Here is a 20,146-nt window from a genome sequence, read left to right as displayed (position 1 = left end):
AACATGGATCACCACAGATAACACTGCTACTGCTACTGCTCTCTCTTCGTCCGCCCACGTGTTCTCGCACACCCCGAGAGCTTCTGGTCAGCGGGGTGGTGGCACCGGGATCCTCATCTCTCCCAAGTGGTCATTCTCTCTTTCTCCCCTTACCCATCTGTCTATCGCCTCCTTTGAATTCCATGCTGTCACAGTTACCAGCTCTTTCAAGCTTAACGTCCTTATCATTTATCGCCCTCCAGGTTCCTTCGGAGAGTTCATCAATGAGCTTGATGCCTTGATAAGCTCCTTTCCTGAGGACGGCTCACCTCTCACAGTTCTGGGCGACTTTAACCTCCCCACGTCTACCTTTGACTCATTCCTCTCTGCCTCCTTCTTTCCACTCCTCTCCTCTTTTGACCTCACCCTCTCACCTTCCCCCCCTACTCACAAGGCAGGCAATACGCTCGACCTCATCTTTACTAGATGCTGTTCTTCCACTAACCTCATTGCAACTCCCCTCCAAGTCTCCGACCACTACCTTGTATCCTTTTCCCTCTCGCTCTCATCCAACACTTCCCACACTGCCCCTACTCGGATGGTATCGCGCCGTCCCAACCTTTGCTCTCTCTCCCCGCTACTCTCTCCTCTTCCATCCTATCATCTCTTCCCTCTGCTCAAACCTTCTCCAACCTATCTCCTGATTCTGCCTCCTCAACCCTCCTCTCCTCCCTTTCTGCATCCTTTGACTCTCTATGTCCCCTATCCTCCAGGCCGGCTCGGTCCTCCCTCCCGCTCCGTGGCTCGACGACTCATTGCGAGCTCACAGAACAGGGCTCCGGGCAGCCGAGCGGAAATGGAGGAAAACTCGCCTCCCTGCGGACCTGGCATCCTTTCACTCCCTCCTCTCTACATTTTCCTCTTCTGTCTCTGCTGCTAAAGCCACTTTCTACCACTCTAAATTCCAAGCATCTGCCTCTAACCCTAGGAAGCTCTTTGCCACCTTCTCCTCCCTCCTGAATCCTCCTCCCCCCCTCCCCTCCCTCTCTGCAGATGACTTCGTCAACCATTTTGAAAAGAAGGTCGACGACATCCGATCCTCGTTTGCTAAGTCAAACGACACCGCTGGTTCTGCTCACACTGCCCTACCCTGTGCTCTGACCTCTTTCTCCCCTCTCTCTCCAGATGAAATCTCACGTCTTGTGACGGCCGGCCGCCCAACAACCTGCCCGCTTGACCCTATCCCCTCCTCTCTTCTCCAGACCATTTCCGGAGACCTTCTCCCTTACCTCACCTCGCTCATCAACTCATCCCTGACCGCTGGCTACGTCCCTTCCGTCTTCAAGAGAGCGAGAGTTGCACCCCTTCTGAAAAAACCTACACTCGATCCCTCCGATGTCAACAACTACAGACCAGTATCCCTTCTTTCTTTTCTCTCCAAAACTCTTGAACGTGCCGTCCTTGGCCAGCTCTCCCGCTATCTCTCTCAGAATGACCTTCTTGATCCAAACCAGTCAGGTTTCAAGACTAGTCATTCAACTGAGACTGCTCTTCTCTGTATCACGGAGGCGCTCCGCACTGCTAAAGCTAACTCTCTCTCCTCTGCTCTCATCCTTCTAGACCTATCGCCTGCCTTCGATACTATGAACCATCAGATCCTCCTCTCCACCCTCTCCGAGTTGGGCATCTCCGGCGCGGCCCACGCTTGGATTGCGTCCTACCTGACAGGTCGCTCCTACCAGGTGGCGTGGCGAGAATCTGTCTCCTCACCACGCGCTCTCACCACTGGTGTCCCCCAGGGCTCTGTTCTAGGCCCTCTCCTATTCTCGCTATACACCAAGTCACTTGGCTCTGTCATAACCTCACATGGTCTCTCCTATCATTGCTATGCAGACGACACACAATTAATCTTCTCCTTTCCCCCTTCTGATGACCAGGTGGCGAATCGCATCTCTGCATGTCTGGCAGACATATCAGTGTGGATGACGGATCACCACCTCAAGCTGAACCTCGGCAAGACGGAGCTGCTCTTCCTCCCGGGGAAGGACTGCCCGTTCCATGATCTCGCCATCACGGTTGACAACTCCATTGTGTCCTCCTCCCAGAGCGCTAAGAACCTTGGCGTGATCCTGGACAACACCCTGTCGTTCTCAACTAACATCAAGGCGGTGGCCCGTTCCTGTAGGTTCATGCTCTACAACATCCCCAGAGTACGACCCTGCCTCACACAGGAAGCGGCGCAGGTCCTAATCCAGGCACTTGTCATCTCCCGTCTGGATTACTGCAACTCGCTGTTGGCTGGGCTCCCTGCCTGTGCCATTAAACCCATACAACTCATCCAGAACGCCGCAGCCCGTCTGGTGTTCAACCTTCCCAAGTTCTCTCACGTCACCCCGCTCCTCCGCTCTCTCCACTGGCTTCCAGTTGAAGCTCGCATCCGCTACAAGACCATGGTGCTTGCCTACGGAGCTGTGAGGGGAACGGCACCTCAGTACCTCCAGACTCTGATCAGGCCCTACACCCAAACAAGGGCACTGCGTTCATCCACCTCTGGCCTGCTCGCCTCCCTACCACTGAGGAAGTACAGTTCCCGCTCAGCCCAGTCAAAACTGTTCGCTGCTCTGGCCCCCCAATGGTGGAACAAACTCCCTCACGACGCCAGAACAGCGGAGTCAATCACCACCTTCCGGAGACACCTGAAACCCCACCTCTTTAAGGAATACCTAGGATAGGATAAAGTAATCCTTCTCACCCCCCCCCCCCCCCTTAAAAGATTTAGATGCACTATTGTAAAGTGGCTGTTCCACTGGATGTCATAAGGTGAATGCACCAATTTGTAAGTCGCTCTGGATAAGAGCGTCTGCTAAATGACTTAAATGTAAATGTAATACACGTATTTCAACACAGTTCTGGCACCAAGTGACCTTTCTTGACCAGAATACTTAGGCCCTCTCATATTCCTGTAAATAGTGTCTGCTCTAGATATATAGGTACCCTGCCATTTTAGGGTGGGACAAACACTAATGCAAAACAAGCCCTAAAATATTCTCAAATGTTGGCCTTAATCCACATCACAAACCAAACTGCTCACTAACTGCCATTGATGTTTTCATTCTCTGAAAATGCTGACTGTGTTGCTGTCTCTGTCCCACGCTGTTTTACCATGAGAAGACCAGCAGCAACGCTAGCTCAACCACACACTCACTCTGGCTGCTGTCTTACCAACAAGCTGTGTACGTAATGTGTGCACACATGATAATTGTCATTATCATGTATTATGTGACACAAGTATAAGATGTTTTTTCCCCAATTAAACATTAATTCACTGAGGCATAGCTTGGAATTTGACCAACTCAAAGTCAGTGTTTCTCTCCATCTGTCCATCTGCGTGACCCTAATAAGGTGTTTTGACAGATTTCTTGTGATGACAGAGTTGCTCATGTTAAGAGAAAACAAATATCCAGCTGTAAACACAGGTGTGAAGGAGGGCAGGTTGTAGCCTCCACCTCAAAGGCATGGTTGTTTTAGAGGAACCCGTTTAGTTCTCAGATCAATCTAGTTTCCAGACAACTCACAGAAAACACTGAAATCAGTGTCAATGCTATATAATATGATGGCTACTCACACCCTTCCTATTTAATGCATTTGAATTATTTACATCATTCTACTTCCTCTTGACCTTTCACAAACTAATATAAACTAACATTCTTAAATTGTATTTGGGTTTACTAAAGCATTATAACAGTAAAATAATAAATTAACAACCCTGCTGAAACGTGGAGGGGAGGGGCTAACCCTGTGTTGACTATTTCGGCCACGTTGATTGGTTGAGCATTTCAAGCAAATTGTGTTAAATTTTCTGGTAAGGCGGAGATCTTGTTCACTTGCGAATGTAGAACAGCTGTCGGTTGTGCTGATAACAGGATGCTGGTGATTCGTCATTTTAAAAGTCACGGCTACTCCGAAGAAGAGGTGGGTCGATCATTTTGTCAATTGCTTGAATTTGAGGCTGTAAAACAGTGTCAAGGATTACAATGGCATAGGCTATATTGTATCCATCCAAACTTAATCGCCCTCATCAATAATTACAGGGGCGCTACTGTCACTGGGGAAGGGGGACGTTCCCCACATTCTGAAATTGTATTTTTGTCCACGATACAAAACGATTGTGCCGTAGGACCATGCGGACACCTGTGAGCGGTCGGGTAGGCTGTTTGGAGTGTTTATCCGACTGGAAAACAAATAAATATGTCCCCCCCACCCCCACACTTCTAAAACCAAAGTTGCGCCCCTACTAGGCTATATCATGCATTCTTTTTTTGTATATATTTTTTAAAACAAATAAATGAACTTTAGGGGCAAATGAGAAATAATACATACTGCAATAGGCAACAGGAATGTAGTAGTCTGGCACACAGTATGGGTTCTTGGGAACATTTAGGTTACTGATATAACCTACTGTAAATTGCTTGCCATTGCCAGTTTGCCATTGTTATTTTCAATGTGGTCGACCTGCCGCTGTGTATAGTAGGCCTATAAGATTATCTTCAGTGGCCTATTTCCTCTACAAAGCCTATTACTGCTGGGTGATCTTGTGCCTACTTTACGCAGGTGGGGCTGGGCTGGCTGGTCGCACCGCGTTGCGTCGAACAACTGAATTATTTATGAAGCAATGTAGTTTCTAATAATAGCAGTAATCTCGGTGTAGCCCACACACTATTCGAATGGCAGGGAAACGTTATAGGGCGGTATATTGTACGCTTCATCAGTCTGAACGCTTACATTTATGTTTTAGTTAACTAGAGAATTCTCACTGACCATTGTTATTTGTAAATCACATTTGTGCCACGGGCTGTTTTTTTTATGGCATCAAAGATAACTTTGACACTGATATAGTGTTTCTGTAGATAAACGATTTTTGTTCTCCATTAATGCAGGTAACACCAAACTGAGATAGGTTGCACCGCACCTGCGCTTTTCATCCAACAAAAGTAATCTTGGAGACGAGATGACCGATGGTTCTAGGCTGCGGGGCAATGCATCGGCAGATGGGGATACGCTTTCCTCCGAATCCACTGAAGAGGGCTCCGGAAGAGTGGCCCTGAAGAAGGAGATTGGCCTTGTCAGCGCATGTGGAATTATTGTGGGCAAGTCATTATTATGCTCATCCGTTCTTGCTATCTATTATGTCTTCCTCAATGTAGGTATGGGTGTGTCTACCTAAAATCCAACCTAAATAGATTGCGATGAAATGTATGGATTGCACAAACAGTGCTAATTTTGTAGTTGATCTGAACTGGTCTTGAAAAACCTGTACATTCTTTAATGGCCAGGCTACTTCCTGGAAGTTTTGTGATTGCAAGAAAATCCACAGGGCTCAAAATACATTATGTGCCTGTGTGAGGTTGTCTATTTAACTGGTATGTGGATTTGTTCTAAAATGGCTGTCACAGAGCTGCATCCATCCCACCCACATGCAGAGGAAGTCAATAAAAAGTAATCTCAATAATGCTTGGCCTGTGTACCAGCTGCAATTTAAATCATCAGCATGGATCAGCAAAGTGTTCTTGGGGACCTTCAATGCTTCATACATTTATTTGGTACCCTTCCCCAGATATGTGCCTTGACACAGTCCTGTCTCTGAGCTCTTCGGACAATTCCTTCGACCTCATGGCTTGGTTTTTGCTCTGGTATGCACTGAACTGTGGGACCTTATATAGACAGGTGTCTTTCCAAATCATGTCCAATCAATTGAATATAACACAGTTGTAGAAACATCAGGAATGCTCAATGGAAACAGGATGCACAAGAGCTTAATTTCGAGTCTCATAGCAAAGTGTCTGAATACTTATGTAAATAATCCATTTGCAAACAATTCTAAAAACCGGTGTTCACTGTCATTGTGGGGTATTGTGTGTAGATTTAGGGAAACAAATATTTAATCCATTTTATAAGGCTGTAACGTAACAACATTTTGAAAAAGTTAAGGGGTCTGAACTTTCAGAATGTACTGGACTCTCTTGTTTTGTCAAACTGAAATTAGACTAACTACTAGAATTTTTGCAACCAGGAAATGGCGGAGCTATTTCTGTATAGTAGTGCATCTTTAAAGGTGCACTGCAGAAATGGCACACAGAAATAGCACACAGAACAGACCTACCACCTCTTAAACTTGCTTTCAAAGAATGTGGGTTAGATCTCATTCAATGTGATTTGGTCAAGTCACCCAAAAAGTTGCATATTGCAGCTTTAGGGTAAACCCTTAAAGGGTATGTAGCATAAACGTAACCACATGTAACATATGAATTTGCATTAGAATACGCAGCAAAAGTCTCAGTACAACGTTCACTTTTACGTTTTGAGTTGTTACATAAAACGGATCGGCAGTCATGCCGGGAAAGAAAAATAAATTGTGGGGTGACTTAATATGGAGGATGCGACAAGTCAGCCTATTCCCTATATGTAAACTCCAACAGAAATAACAGAACTTCAAATGTATAACTTCAAATTATACCAAATCAATTGCACTCATGACTACTGGTTTCAATTAAATTCAGCCAATTTACAAGCAAATATGAATGTTACAAATCAGCTTGCAAGGTTACTAGCCTGCTAACGTTAGCCCTACAATCTGCTAATGTTACATTAGTATTGTGAGTCAGCCAGATGCTATCAGCACCTACCTTCCAGCAACATTAAAGTAAACCAACTTTTTGAAAATGCATAATGCCATCTAACCAGTTATCCAATAATGTTACCGGTGTATATGTAGTTCTTATCTAGCCACCTAAAGTTATTTTAGTCTGACAGCTAACTAACCTAGCTAGCCAACCACCATGGTCTACATAGCTAAGTAGTAAGCCAGAGAAATTAGTCTAGCATAGGCAGGAACCCACAGAACACCCCCCCCCCCCCAAAAAAAAATGGACAGCTGAGTTGGTTACCAAAGTCAAAGAAGAGCTAAGGAGAGACCTTCAGAGGGAGAGCTAGCTAATCCAATAGCAATATAGTGAGGTAAATCCACATTACATTTACCTGGTTTATCTCCACTGTTGACACTTGCCATATAGGTTTGTAGGAAATAGGTTGCAGGCTTCACATTCACCTGGTTTGTCACTCATTCTGAATCCTGCCTTCTACTGATTATAACCTGCTGACTTCAACCGGACAAACTGTTCCGACTTCAAAGCTTGCTTCTCCTTTTTGGACCACAAATGAGTCCTAACCCCGTCCTTGTGGGTATTACTGTACTAGCGACAAAAAGAACTACAACACTCACCCGACTACCACTAACAAACATTACTTTATATGGTTTCTTCTTTGTGGATGTACATAGTAGCTCACCAGTGGCAACACTTGGTTTGGAATGCAATTACATGCTAGCAGGTAGTAGGTAGTGTTAGCCAGCTGAAATGAGCTAGGTAGCACCGGTTCTCCATATGACGCTGAGAAATGTATTGTGGGTAGTTCCGAAGATATCCGTAAATAAGTTATGTTTAAGCTTTTTTACATTTGTTTGTAGTTTTAGGTAACCAGATCGTGACTACAACTAAGTTACTAAGTCTTTGACCACACTGCTACTTTGGCAAGTAAGAACTCGTGCTTCCTTTCCTTTAAGGGTAATACTTAAGATGTTTTATGTAACTGGGCTCCATGGTTGAAGTGAACCTACAGGACAGTATAGCGCTCCAGGAACTGGGTTAGAGAGCCAGACCGGTGCTGTAGAATCACACTTCATAACAATTTCTCTGCATGTAGGTCTGATCTTTTAGAATTACTTTTGAAGTCGGAGTCTGACTGGGATCTTCCTTCCTGGGTGGTCTTTGTGGTGAAGGGATCAGTCAGATAAGCCTGGGGGAAATGTGAGTGTCAGTCTGTTCCTGAGCGTGATTAGTCAGCAGTTGGTGGTTTTGCCCTGCTGTCCTGTTTGTGCTACTGTATTATCTCAGACTCCCAAAAACATTCTGATAATCCTGATCTTATGTTTGAGTCACAACAAGTAGTCTGAAGATGTAGTTGCTGTGTTGAGACTGATGTAAATGAGAAGAGGTAGTGGAAAGTGAGTTATACAGTATGAGAAGTTGGCAAAGGGTTCCTGTGATGTTGTGCTTACTTGGCCACTAAGCAGGAAGCTGTGGACTAAGTGACCGGAAACGCTCACTTTCCGTTCCAGTCCACACTCCACTTGTTTGTCAGCCAAAGGGACCATGTCGGCCTTAGTCAATGTTGTGTAATATTACCCTCCACTTTTGAAAGATTGATGCAGCATTTTCCACTCCTCCTTACCCTCCCTGTCTCTTTGTCTGGGTCTCAGGTAACATCATCGGTTCAGGGATCTTTGTGAGCCCAAAGGGTGTTCTGGAGAATGCGAGCTCTGTGGGGCTGGCTCTCATCGTGTGGATTGTCACTGGAGTGATCACAGCCATTGGCGCACTCTGCTATGCCGAGCTGGGCGTTACCATCCCCAAGTCTGGAGGAGACTACTCGTACGTCAAGGACATATTTGGAGGACTTGCCGGGTAAGGGAAATGCATGGTGATGAGAGAATACTGTAAGAGTACTGCAAGAGAAGTGCTGGTTACCATCTGTCATTTTGAGCCACCCTTTTCTCAGACACAGAAATTGACAGTATACTGTACAAAGCCCCCCCCCCCCCCCCCCACGAAGCAGTACATTTCCATCCTTTTGTCCCCCACCATTTCCTGTATGTCATTAACCTGGTTTTAGTGTCTGCCCTTTATTGTACACATGCATCAGCCCATATTATTGAATGTCTGCTAGTTGGTTCTTTGTGTTCACACTGTCCTCTAATGAGCACTGGTATTTATTTTCCTCACATACAGTATCTCAAGTATTCTGACAGGTTTTTGCTCTACATCAGAAATGTAGATGTTGATATACGTGATTGAGGTGTTTTGACGTGTGATTCTCTGACCTCCTTCCCTCCCTACCTACCTCTCCCAGGTTCCTGCGTCTGTGGATCGCGGTATTGGTGATCTACCCCACCAACCAAGCGGTCATCGCCCTCACCTTCTCCAACTATGTCCTGCAGCCCCTATTTCCCTCCTGCTTCCCCCCAGAGAATGGCCTCCGCCTGCTGGCTGCTGTCTGTCTATGTGAGCGCCTCAGAGAACATGCATGCCGCCTTAGTTGTTTTTGGACTACTTTGTTTACTTCAGCCTGATCACTGGCCCTCCTGTCTCTCTTCGCTGAATTTGAGACTTGAGGTATATTTGTAGGTCAAATATACCGTATTACCCAGTCTAGTATAGTCTAGTATGTTACTGTATTCCATGTGTGGTAAGTTGCTATGATGCGTGATGTGACTCTTCCTCCTTTCGTCCCAGTGTTGCTGACGTGGGTGAACTGCTCCAGTGTGCGCTGGGCCACTCGTGTTCAGGATGTCTTCACTACTGGGAAGCTGCTAGCCCTAGGTCTTATCATCATCATGGGCTTTGTGCAGATCTGCAAAGGTAGACTCTGTCTCTTTGATTTTGATTCTGATCTGTAACTGTTGATTTGTTTCATCATTCATTAGTCATTGGGATGTCTACAGGATAGGCCTACTGTACGTAGAGTATTGGCAAAGACAGTACACTATGGAGATGCTTCTCCAATAGAAAAAAATGCAATCGGCTCCTGCGTAGCAACCTAGCGGTGCCAAAAGCCCTGGTCTACCATAGAAATCCTGTGTAAATTACCATTGGCAGAATGGCCAAACTAAACTTTTTTTAGACTGCTGTTTTGGCCACTAAAATGTATTTTATTATGACGTTCGATCCCCACTGGTAATCATTTTAAATTTTGCTACAAATCGGGATATTTAATTAAATATACAGTTAAGTCGGAAGTTAACATACATTTAGGTTGGAGTCATTATGACAATTCCAGTGGGTCAGAAGTTTACATACACTAAGTTGACTGTGCCTTTCAACAGCTTGGAAAATTCCAGAAAATTATGTCAATGCTTTAGAAGCTTCTGATAGGCCAATTGACATCATTGGAGGTGTACCTGTGGATTTATTTCAAAGCCTACCTTCAAACTCAGTGTCTCTTTGCTTGACATCATGGGAACATCAAAAGAAATCAGCCAAGACCTCAGAATTGTTTTGGGTAGACCTCCACAAGTCTGGTTCATACTTGGGAGCAATTTACAAATGCCTGAAGGTACCACATTCATCTGTACAAATAATAGTACGCAAGTATAATCACCATGGGTCCACGCAGCCGTCATACCGCTCAGGAAGGAGACTCCTTCCGTCTCCTAGAGATGAACGTATGTGGGTGCCAAAAGTGCAAATCAATCCCAGAACAACAGCAAAGGACCTTGTGAAGATGCTGGAGGAAACTCGTACAAAAGTATATATTTCCACAGTAAAATGAGTCCTATATCAACAACCTGAGAGGCCGCTCAGCAAGGAAGAAGCCACTACTCCAAAACCGCCATAAAAAGCCTGACTACGGTTTGCAACTGTACATGGGGATAAAGATAGTACTTTTTGGAGAAATGTCCTCTGGTCTGATGTAACAAAAATAGAACGGTTTGGCCATAATGACCATCGTTATGTTTGGAGGAAAAAGGGGGAGGCTTGCAAGCCGAAGAACACCATCCCAACCGTGAAGCATGGGGGTGGCAGCATCATGTTGTGGGGGTTCTTTGATGCAGGAGGGACTGGTGCACTTCACAAAATAGATGGCATCATGAAGAGGGAAAATGATGTGGATATATTGAAGCAACAGCTAAAGACATCAGTCAGGAAGTTAAAGCTTGGTCGCAAATGGGTTTTCCAAATGGACAATGACCCCAAGCATACTTCCAAAGTTGTGGCAAAATGGCTTAAGGACAACAAATTCAGGGTATTGGAGTGGCCATCACAAAGCCCTGACCTCAATCCTATAGAAAATGTGGGCAGAACAGAAAAACGTGTGCGAGCAAGGAGGCCTACAAACCTGACTTACACCAGCTCTGTCAGGAGGAATGGGCCCAAATCAAATGTATTTATATAGCCCTTCGTACATCAGCTGATATCTCCAAAGTGCTGTACAGAAACCCAGCCTAAAACCCCAAACAGCAAGCAATGCAGGTGTAGAAGCACCCAACTTATTGTGGGAAGCTTGTTGAAGCCTACCTGAAACGTTTGACCCAAGTTAAACAATTGAAAGGCAATGCTACCAAATACTAATTGAGTGTATGTAAACTTCTGACCCACTGGGAATGTGATGAAAGAAATAAAAGCTGAAATAAATAATTCTCAACTATTATTCTGATATTTAACATTCTTAAAACAAAATGGTGATCCTGACCTAAGGCAGGGAATATTTACTAGGATTAAATGTCAGGAATTGTGAAACACCTTAGCCAAATATATTCAAACTCAGTTTATGTAAACTTCCGACTTCAACTGTATTTGTCAAAAATATAAACGCAACAATTTCAACATTTTTACTGAGTTAGTTCATATAAGAAAATCACTCATTTGAAATTAACTCATTAGGCCATAACCTGTTGATTTCACTTGACTGGGCAAGGTGAGCATTTGCCCACTGAAGTCGGTTATGACGCCGAATTGCAGTCAGGTCGAGATGCTGAGGACTGCGCACGCAGATGATCTTCCTTGAGACGGTTTCTGACTGCAAAAATTCTTCGGTTGTGCAAACCCACAGTTTCATCAGCTGTCCAGGTGGCTGGTCTTAGATGATCCCGCAGGTGAAGAAGCCAGATGCGGAGGTCCTGGGCACTGGCTCTGTGGTTGAGGCCGGTTGGACATACTGCCAAATTATCTAAAACAATATTGGAGGCAGTTTTTGGTAGAGAAATTAAAATTGAATTCTCTGGCAACTACTCTAGTGGACATTGCTGCAGTCAGCATGCCAATTGCACGCTCCCTCAAAACTTGAGACATCTGTGGCATTGTGTTGTGACACAAGTGCACATTTTAAAATGTAATTTCATTGTTCCAAGCACAAGCTGCACCTGTGTAATGATCATGCTGTTTAATCAACTATTTGATATGCCACAGCTGTCAGGTGGATGGATTATCTTGGAAAATGATTTTTATTTTATTTTTTATAAATACATCTATTTCACCTTTATTTAACCAGGTAGGCTAGTTGAGAACAAGTTCTCATTTACAACTGCGACCTGGCCTAGATAAAGCAGTGTGAACAGACAACAACAGAGTTACACATGGAGTAAACAATAAACAAGTCAATAACACAGTAGAAAAAAAGTCTATATACATTGTGTGCAAAAGGCATGAGGAGGTAGGCGAATAATTACAATTTAGCAGATTAACACGAGTGATAAATGATCAGATGGTCATGTACAGGTAGAGATATTGGTGTACAAAAGAGCAGAAAAGTAAATAAATAAAAACAGTATGGGGATGAGGTAGGTAAAAATGGGTGGGCTAATTACCCGATAGACTATGTACAGCTGCAGCGATCGGTTAGCTGCTCAGATAGCAGATGTTTAAAGTTGGTGAGGGAATAAGTCTCCAACTTCAGCGATTTTTGTAATTCGTTCCAGTCACAGGCAGCAGAGAACTGGAAGGATGAGGTGTTGGCTTTAGGGATGATCAGAGATACACATGCTAGAGCGCGTGCTACGGGTGGGTGTTGCCATCGTGACCAGTGAACTGAGATAAGGCGGAGTTTTGCCTAGCATGGACTTGTAGATGACCTGGAGCCAGTGGGTCTGGCGACGAATATGTAGCGAGGGCCAGCCGACTAGAGCATACAAGTCGCAGTGGTGGGTGGTATAAGGTGATTTGGTAACAAAACGGATGGCACTGTGATAAACTGCATCCAGTTTGCTGAGTATAGTATTGGAAGCTATTTTGTAGATGACATCGCCGAGTTCAAGGATCGGTAGGATAGTCAGTTTTACTAGGGTAAGTTTGGCTGCGTGAGTGAAGGAGGCTTTGTTGCGGAATAGAAAGCCGACTCTAGATTTGATTTTAGATTGGAGATGTTTGATATGAGTCTGGAAGGAGAGTTTACGGTCTACCAGACACCTAGCTCCTTAAAGATGTCCACATATTCAAGGTCGGAACCATCCAGGGTGGTGATCCTAGTCGGGCGTGCGGGTGCAGGCAGCGAATGGTTGAAAAGCATGCATTTGGTTTTACTGGCGTTTAAGAGCAGTTGGAGGCCACGGAAGGAGTGTTGTATGGCATTGAAGCTCGTTTGGAGGTTAGATAGCACAGTGTCCAAGGAAGGGCCAGAAGTATACAGAATGGTGTCGTCTGCGTAGAGGTGGATCAGGGAATTTCCCGCAGCAAGAGCAACATCATTGATATATATACAGAGAAAAGAGTCGGCCTGAGAATTGAACCCTGTGGCACCCCCATAGAGGCTGCCAGAGGACTGGACAACATTGGGGGGGGGGCACGGAGCTGTTGGCCGAGGTTGGAGTAGCCAGGAGGAAGGCATGGCCTTGCTTGTTGAAGTTTTCGATTATCATGGATTTATCAGTGGTGACCGTGTTACCTAGCCTCAGTGCAGTGGGCAGCTTGGGAGGAGGTGCTCTTGTTCTCCATGGACTTTACAGTGTCCCAGAACTTTTTGGAGTTAGAGCTACAGGATGCAAATTTCTGCTTGAAAAAGCTGGCCTTTGATTTCCTGACTTCCCTGAACAGTTGCATATCGCGGGGACTATTCGATGCTATTGCAGTCCGCCACAGGATGTTTTTGTGCTGGTCGAGGGCAGTCAGGTCTGGAGTGAACCAAGGGCTATATCTGTTCTTAGTTCTGCATTTTTTTAACGGAGCATGCCTATCTAAAATGGTGAGGAAGTTACTTTTAAAGAATGACCAGGCATCCTCAACTGACGGGATGAGGTCAATATTCTTCCAGGATACCCGGGCCAGGTCGATTAGAAAGGCCTGCTCTCAGAAGTGTTTTAGTGAGCGTTTGACAGTGATGAGGGGTGGTCGTTTGACTGCGGGCCCGTAGCGGATACAGGCAATGAGGCAGTGATCGCTGAGATCCTGATTGAAGACAGAGGACATGTATTTGAGGTGCCAGTTGGTCAGGATAACGTCTGAGGGTGCCCTTGTTTACAGATCTAGGGTTGTAACTGGTGGGTTCCGTGATGATTTGTGAGATTGAGGGCATCTAGCTTAGATTGTAGGACTGCCGGTGTGTTAAGCATATCCCAGTTTAGGTCACCTAACAGAACAAACTCTGAAGCTAGATGGGGGGCGATCAATTCACAAATGGTGTCCAGGGCACAGCTGGGAGCTTGAGGGGGTTCGGTAGCAGGCGGCAACAGTGAGACTTATTTCTGGAGAGAGTAATTTTCAAAATTAGTAGTTCGAACTGTTTGGGTATGGACCTGGAAAGTATGACATTACTTTGCAGGCTATCTCTGCAGTAGACTGCAACTTCGCCCCTTTTGGCAGTTCTATCTTGACGGAAAATGTTATAGTTTGGTATGGAAATCTCAGAATTTTTGGTGGCCTTCCTAAGCCAGGATTCAGACAAGGCAAGGACAACAAGAGGGATGGAAAGGAGGAGTAGTATGAGGGTGCGGCTAAAGGCTATCAAAACTGGTCGCCTAGAGCGTTGGGGACAAAGAATAAAAGGAGCAGATTTCTGCTTACTATCAGGGATGTAAACAAATTTGTGCACAAGATTTGAGAGAAATTATCTTTTTGTGCTTTTGGAAAATTTCTGGGATTTTTTTTCAGCTCATGAAACATGAGACCAACACTTTACATGTTGATTTATAATTTTGTTCAGTGTAGTTATCCATTCTGACCTCATTTGTTGTGACGCAGGACCACGTGCTGACAGACGAATCACTGGCCAGTAGGCTCTGAGGAGGGCCACTCCCTCATGCCATAGACATTAAGGTTGACTCTCAGGCAGGATGAAAATGACTACATCGACCACAATCTTTTCCTGCAGTTACAGCCACTTTCAACATGATCCTTAGTGATTTTTTTGTTGTTGGTGCCATTCAGCTCAATTCAGCAAGATTGCGCGCTTCAAATTAAAATACTTCTGGCTTCATGCGCCAGCTGCTTTTTCCCCATATTAATACATGGATGACGTCAGCGCTGTCACGATCTACTGGTTTTCATGTCCATGGACCCCACACACAATTCCATCACCCACTCTGTGTTCTGTGTTGTCTGTGCCCAGGGGAGTATTACTGGCTGGAGCCTGCGCATGCATTTGAGACGTTCCAGCCCTATGACATTGGCCAGATAGCCCTGTCCTTCCTGCAAGGCTCCTTTGCCTACGGGGGATGGAACTTCCTCAACTATGTCACAGAGGAGCTTGTCGACCCCTACAAGTGAGCTAGATCCCCCAACTTGACCGAAATCACAAGTTGCACATGGTCTCAACAGGGTAGCATTACATACACACCCAATCTAGCCAGTCATGTCTGGATATCATTAGTGCCCGACTTGGGCAGGAGCTCACTGGGGTAGAGTACCGGCACCAAAAATGTTCTACTGCTTGAGCTCCTGCACCTCCTTATAGAATAGTAGCTCAAATGTATTGTGGAAATGCTGTACCTAAATATATACGGTACCGGCACCCAAAATGAGTATCGGAACCTATTTCAGTCCAAGTCGAGCACTGGTTATCCTAGTCAACCATGATCTATACCTTTAACTCTGTATTACAGATGAGACTCCTAGTCAACCATGATCTGTACCTTTTAACTCTGTATTCCAGATGAGACGGTGTCCTGTTAGGCCTGTGTTATCAATTTGGATGGTAATTCACACCATAAATACACCCCCACCAGAACCCCAGCTCTTCAACCCTGTTCTCTCTGTATAACAGGAACCTTCCTCGGGCCATCTTCATCTCCATCCCTCTGGTGACTTTTGTTTATGTGTTCGCCAACATCGCCTATGTCACCGCCATGAGTCCTCAGGAGCTGCTGGCCTCCAATGCCGTCGCTGTGGTGAGATGCCCCGGGCCTCCCCATTCTGCTGCCCTTGTGTAGCTGCTTTTGGGAATGGCTGCTTTTGGGACTCATGCAGCTTGGTCTAAAGTCTGGTTATCAGTAGAAAATGCTTTTAGTCACCAGTCTTGGATTTCAAAGTCATCCTGAAACATCAGTTAGTAGAATTTGTTTGTTGAAACTCTCCTATGTCCACAAATTCTCTTCCAGACATTTGGTGAGAAGTTACTTGGAGTGATGTCATGGATCATGCCCATCTCTGTCGCACTGTCTACTTTTGGGGGGGTCAATGGCTCCCTCTTCACTTCGTCGAGGTCAGTTTATGCACCCCATCCTTCGCTCTCGGTTTGTCTTTTTGCTCTCACGCTGTCTGTAATTACATTCCCCATTCTTGCCTCCTGTCTGTAGTGCGTCCTTCATACGTGTGGAAATATCAGACCACAGAATGATCACATCTAGTCACTATGATTCCTGTTCTTTCTGCACTCTCTAACCCCTTTCTTATTCCATATGTTGCACCTCTGTGTGCCTCTACCATCACTGCCTTGCTTTGTCTTAATTTCTTTGTGTCCCATTTGTTATCACTTGTTTGTTTTTCTACACCTCAATGGACAGTTTCTTTTTTTTTACCCCTCATTCTTTGTGAGTCCAAAAGCAACAAGAGAGAGGACTGTTTTTCCAGTATCTCAGTGCTGACCTTATGTTCATGTTCTTCACCGTCTCTTTCAGGCTGTTTTTTGCTGGCGCAAGGGAAGGCCATCTCCCCCGGCTACTGGCAATGATTCATGTGAAACGCTGTACCCCAATCCCAGCCCTACTATTCACCGTGAGTCCTAACGTTACCCGGCATAACCTCTCTTCCTCTCTCACACCTACAAACGTGTCATCCCAGTTCACTCTATGTACAGTAGTCTCTCGAGTCTTTAATGCTTAATTTGACTTTAAAATGAATGGATGACTTTTGCCCCACCACCCTGCTTTTTTACAGTGTATATCCACCCTACTGATGCTGTGCACCAGTGACATGTATACCCTCATCAACTATGTGGGCTTCATAAACTACCTCTTCTATGGGGTCACCGTCGCTGGGCAGATTGTGCTGCGCATCAAACAGCCAGACCTATATCGGCCCATCAAGGTAAACCCTTCATGCCTGTGCTTCCATCACTCAATCCGTTTGGACAAGGTTATTGCTTGCACATTTTGGGAGGAGCATGGTTTTGATAAGAATTCTTTACTCAATACTGTCCTGATTGCAGTCATGGGTCTACTCTTGATTATGACAAGTTACAAGCTGACACATGAACATTGCCATAATTGTCAAAACATGTGTTGTGTTCCCCCTGTGGATTGTTCAATTGTTTACTCTGTACTTTGTATGCATTACATTGTTTGTGTAAATTTCATCATGTATGAGATGGTATAAGATTGTTGGCTGTCCTGTCTTCAGGTGAGCCTGGTGTGGCCAGTGATCTACCTGTTGTTCTGGGCCTTCCTGCTCCTCTTCTCGCTGTACTCTGAGCCTGTGGTGTGTGGCCTCGGCATGGCTATCATGCTGACTGGAGTCCCTGTCTACTTCCTGGGGGTCTTCTGGGACAACAAGCCCCAATGCTTCAACACCTTCATCGGTATGGAAACCATATTCACTAGTGATGATGCTCATTACTACGACCCCTAGTTCTTTCTAGTAAAGTGCTAAATGACAGTACCTGTACCATTTATTGTTGTGCAAAATGCTTAGCTTTCGGGATTACAGTCGTGGCCATAAGTTGAGAATGACACAAATATACATTTTCAGTCTGCTGCTTCAGTGTCTTTATATATTTTTGTCAGATGTTACTATGGACTATTGAAGTATAATTACAAGCATTTCATAAGTATCAAAGGCTTTTATTGACAATTACATGAAGTTGACGCAAAGAGTCAATATTTGCAGTGTTGACCCTTTTTCAAGACCTTTGCAATTCACCAGGTAACCATGGTTGACAGAGGAAGAACAATTATTCCAAGCACCACCCTCCTTTGGAAGCTTCCAGTCTGTTATTTGAACTCAATCAGCATGACAGAGTAATCTCCTGCCTTGTCCTTGTCAACACTCATGCCTGTGTTAACGAGAGATTGACTGACATGTCAGCTGGTCCTTTTGTGGCAGGGCTGAAATGCAGTGGAAATGTTTTTTTTTTTTGGGGGGGAGTTCATTTGCATGGCAAAGAGGAACTTTGCAATTCATCTATCACTCTTCATAACCTTCTGGAGTATATCCAAATTGCCATCACACAAACTGAGGCAGCAGACTTTGAAAATTAATATTTGTGTCATTCTCAACTTTTGGCCACGACTGTATTGATATGAAATCTATTTTTTTCCTCTTCTACAGTTGGTTACTCACTTCTTTCTCCCACCCAGGTAAGATGACCCATGTGTGCCAAAAGTTCTGTGTGGTGGTGTACCCAGACATGGGCGACAGCAGAAATGTAGGAAACCAGGGAACGGAATAGGGACAGAAAGATCTAGGGGATGTGTTCATCTGAATGGACATTGGCACAGACAGTCACTCCTAAAAGGGTGTTGAGAGAGACTGGGAGACATCAAAAGATGGACGGATGCACTCAAGGAGATATGCTACAGCACTTGGTTTTCTCTTGTAAATGTTGACTGGCCTTAAGACTTTACACATCTGCCTCAATGCAATACTACTGCCCATTCCCATGAGTCTGAGCTGCAATATCAATATATTGGACAGATAAGTAATGTTGATGTTCAGATGTAAAGAATTTTCTGTAGGATCTGTTTTGGGGAATGTTGTACTGTATTGTCTTTTTATTTAGATTTTGGTATCGGTTTAATTTCTGTTTTGGTTGTGGCAAAGTTGAATAGTGATCTTAATGTATAGTCTTCCACATAACACTAAACAAACTGTCATTCCCTAAATGTTTGTTTACTGCATTTAATTTATCACCCCTTTTCGTTGTTTTGTTATTGTTGTACATGAGTAATGTCTTCTGTAGACTGCTCTTCAATGAACTACAGGGTAGGTGTACTCCTGAACGATTAGATCCTTTTACGTGATAAAGCCACTTCAAAGTCACGTTATACCACTCACATAACTTCATATGTAGATCTTCAAGATTAGATTTGTAATTCTTGCAAAAGAACTAGCATGACCCATACACTGAATGTAATAATTATGTAAACAAATGATTAATAATCATAGAAATGCTGCATAGAAAATATATAATTTACATTAAGTTTTGCTCAAAGGGGCAAACCACGTCTGTGTATGATTGTCAATAATAATGCAACGTATTTCCTTAATGCCAGTCACAGGTCTTTTTGTTTGGTGATACACATTGCATTGATTGAAATGTTTGATATTACTGTGCTGCTCAGCATGGAATCACTAATTCCTTACACTTTCAAGATTCATTACCATCTTATATTCTCAATATCAATAGAAACACGCAATGAAACACACTAACACACTAGTCATTTGAATGATAAGAAATTCCTCACTGAACTGCCACCATCTCTTACATGCTTTGTTCCCCTGTTTGTCAAGCAACAGGCAATGACAATGAACAGGCATGCTCCTACTGTCTCTTTGTGGTGCTGGGAAGCCCAATGCTGGTGGTTTAGTTCCTTCCTGCCATTAAAATCCTCCCACAAACACTATCTCTCTGCTCCATTTATGTGGTCCGATCTATGCTTCCGAGGATATTATTTAACTTACCACCACTGTTTAGTAATAACGTGTAATACAGCTCTCATGTAAATGTGTTAATTGAGTTGTGCAGCGGCAGAAAGGCAAACGTGCATGCTTAGACACTTACACACACAATGTTATGGATGAAAATAAAATTGCATTTATAGGGATGACTGATGAGAGGAATGTTGCTATAATATGGAAAAAGATGACTGACCATGACCTTCAATTTAATTGTTCAGGTGATCGCTTCTCTGTCAATGCACCATCAGTTTACTCAGCACCCCCACCTCAAGCTTTCATCCACCTGGGGTGTATTAATTAGTTGGATTGTTTTGCAACTAGTTTGTATTGGACAAATGTTTGTATTGGACAAATTCAGTTATGTTTGCTTTCGTTTTGATTCATAGAACAAACGAAAACCAGTTTGTTGCTAAATGTTTTGCAACAAGAAACGTTTTACAACGGAATCCGACTTAATACACCCCTGTTGTCAAGGACACCGACCTCCACCTAGCCTACAGTCTAGGCCTAGG

The 20,146-nt window shown here is 44.4% G+C and overlaps 1 protein-coding gene across 3 annotated transcripts; it reads left to right on the top strand.

The window, feature by feature from the left end:
- Positions 1-3,845: 3,845 nt before the first annotated feature.
- Positions 3,846-19,579, top strand: LOC115114684 (large neutral amino acids transporter small subunit 2-like). Of its 3 annotated transcripts, none has more exons than XM_029643135.2 (12): positions 3,846-3,951; positions 4,917-5,126; positions 8,294-8,498; positions 8,944-9,095; positions 9,327-9,452; positions 15,130-15,283; positions 15,784-15,907; positions 16,118-16,221; positions 16,637-16,733; positions 16,896-17,045; positions 17,358-17,535; positions 18,314-19,579. In XM_029643135.2, the coding sequence occupies exons 2-12, from the start codon at positions 4,988-4,990 to the stop codon at positions 18,403-18,405; spliced, it is 1,521 nt and encodes a 506-aa protein (XP_029498995.1). In that variant the 5' UTR covers positions 3,846-3,951; positions 4,917-4,987; the 3' UTR covers positions 18,406-19,579. The 3 variants fall into 3 exon arrangements, with proteins under 3 accessions (XP_029498995.1, XP_029498996.1, XP_029498997.1); XM_029643136.2 differs by lacking the exon at positions 3,846-3,951 and adding an exon at positions 4,350-4,590; XM_029643137.2 differs by lacking the exon at positions 3,846-3,951 and adding an exon at positions 4,611-4,734.
- The last annotated feature ends 567 nt before the right edge of the window (positions 19,580-20,146 follow it).

This window comes from Oncorhynchus nerka, linkage group LG9b (assembly GCF_034236695.1).
Source record: "Oncorhynchus nerka isolate Pitt River linkage group LG9b, Oner_Uvic_2.0, whole genome shotgun sequence".
NCBI classification, from domain to species: Eukaryota; Metazoa; Chordata; class Actinopteri; order Salmoniformes; family Salmonidae; genus Oncorhynchus; species Oncorhynchus nerka.
The sequence above is the reverse complement of the archived record's forward strand: the minus strand, read 5'-3'. Positions and strand labels throughout refer to the sequence as shown.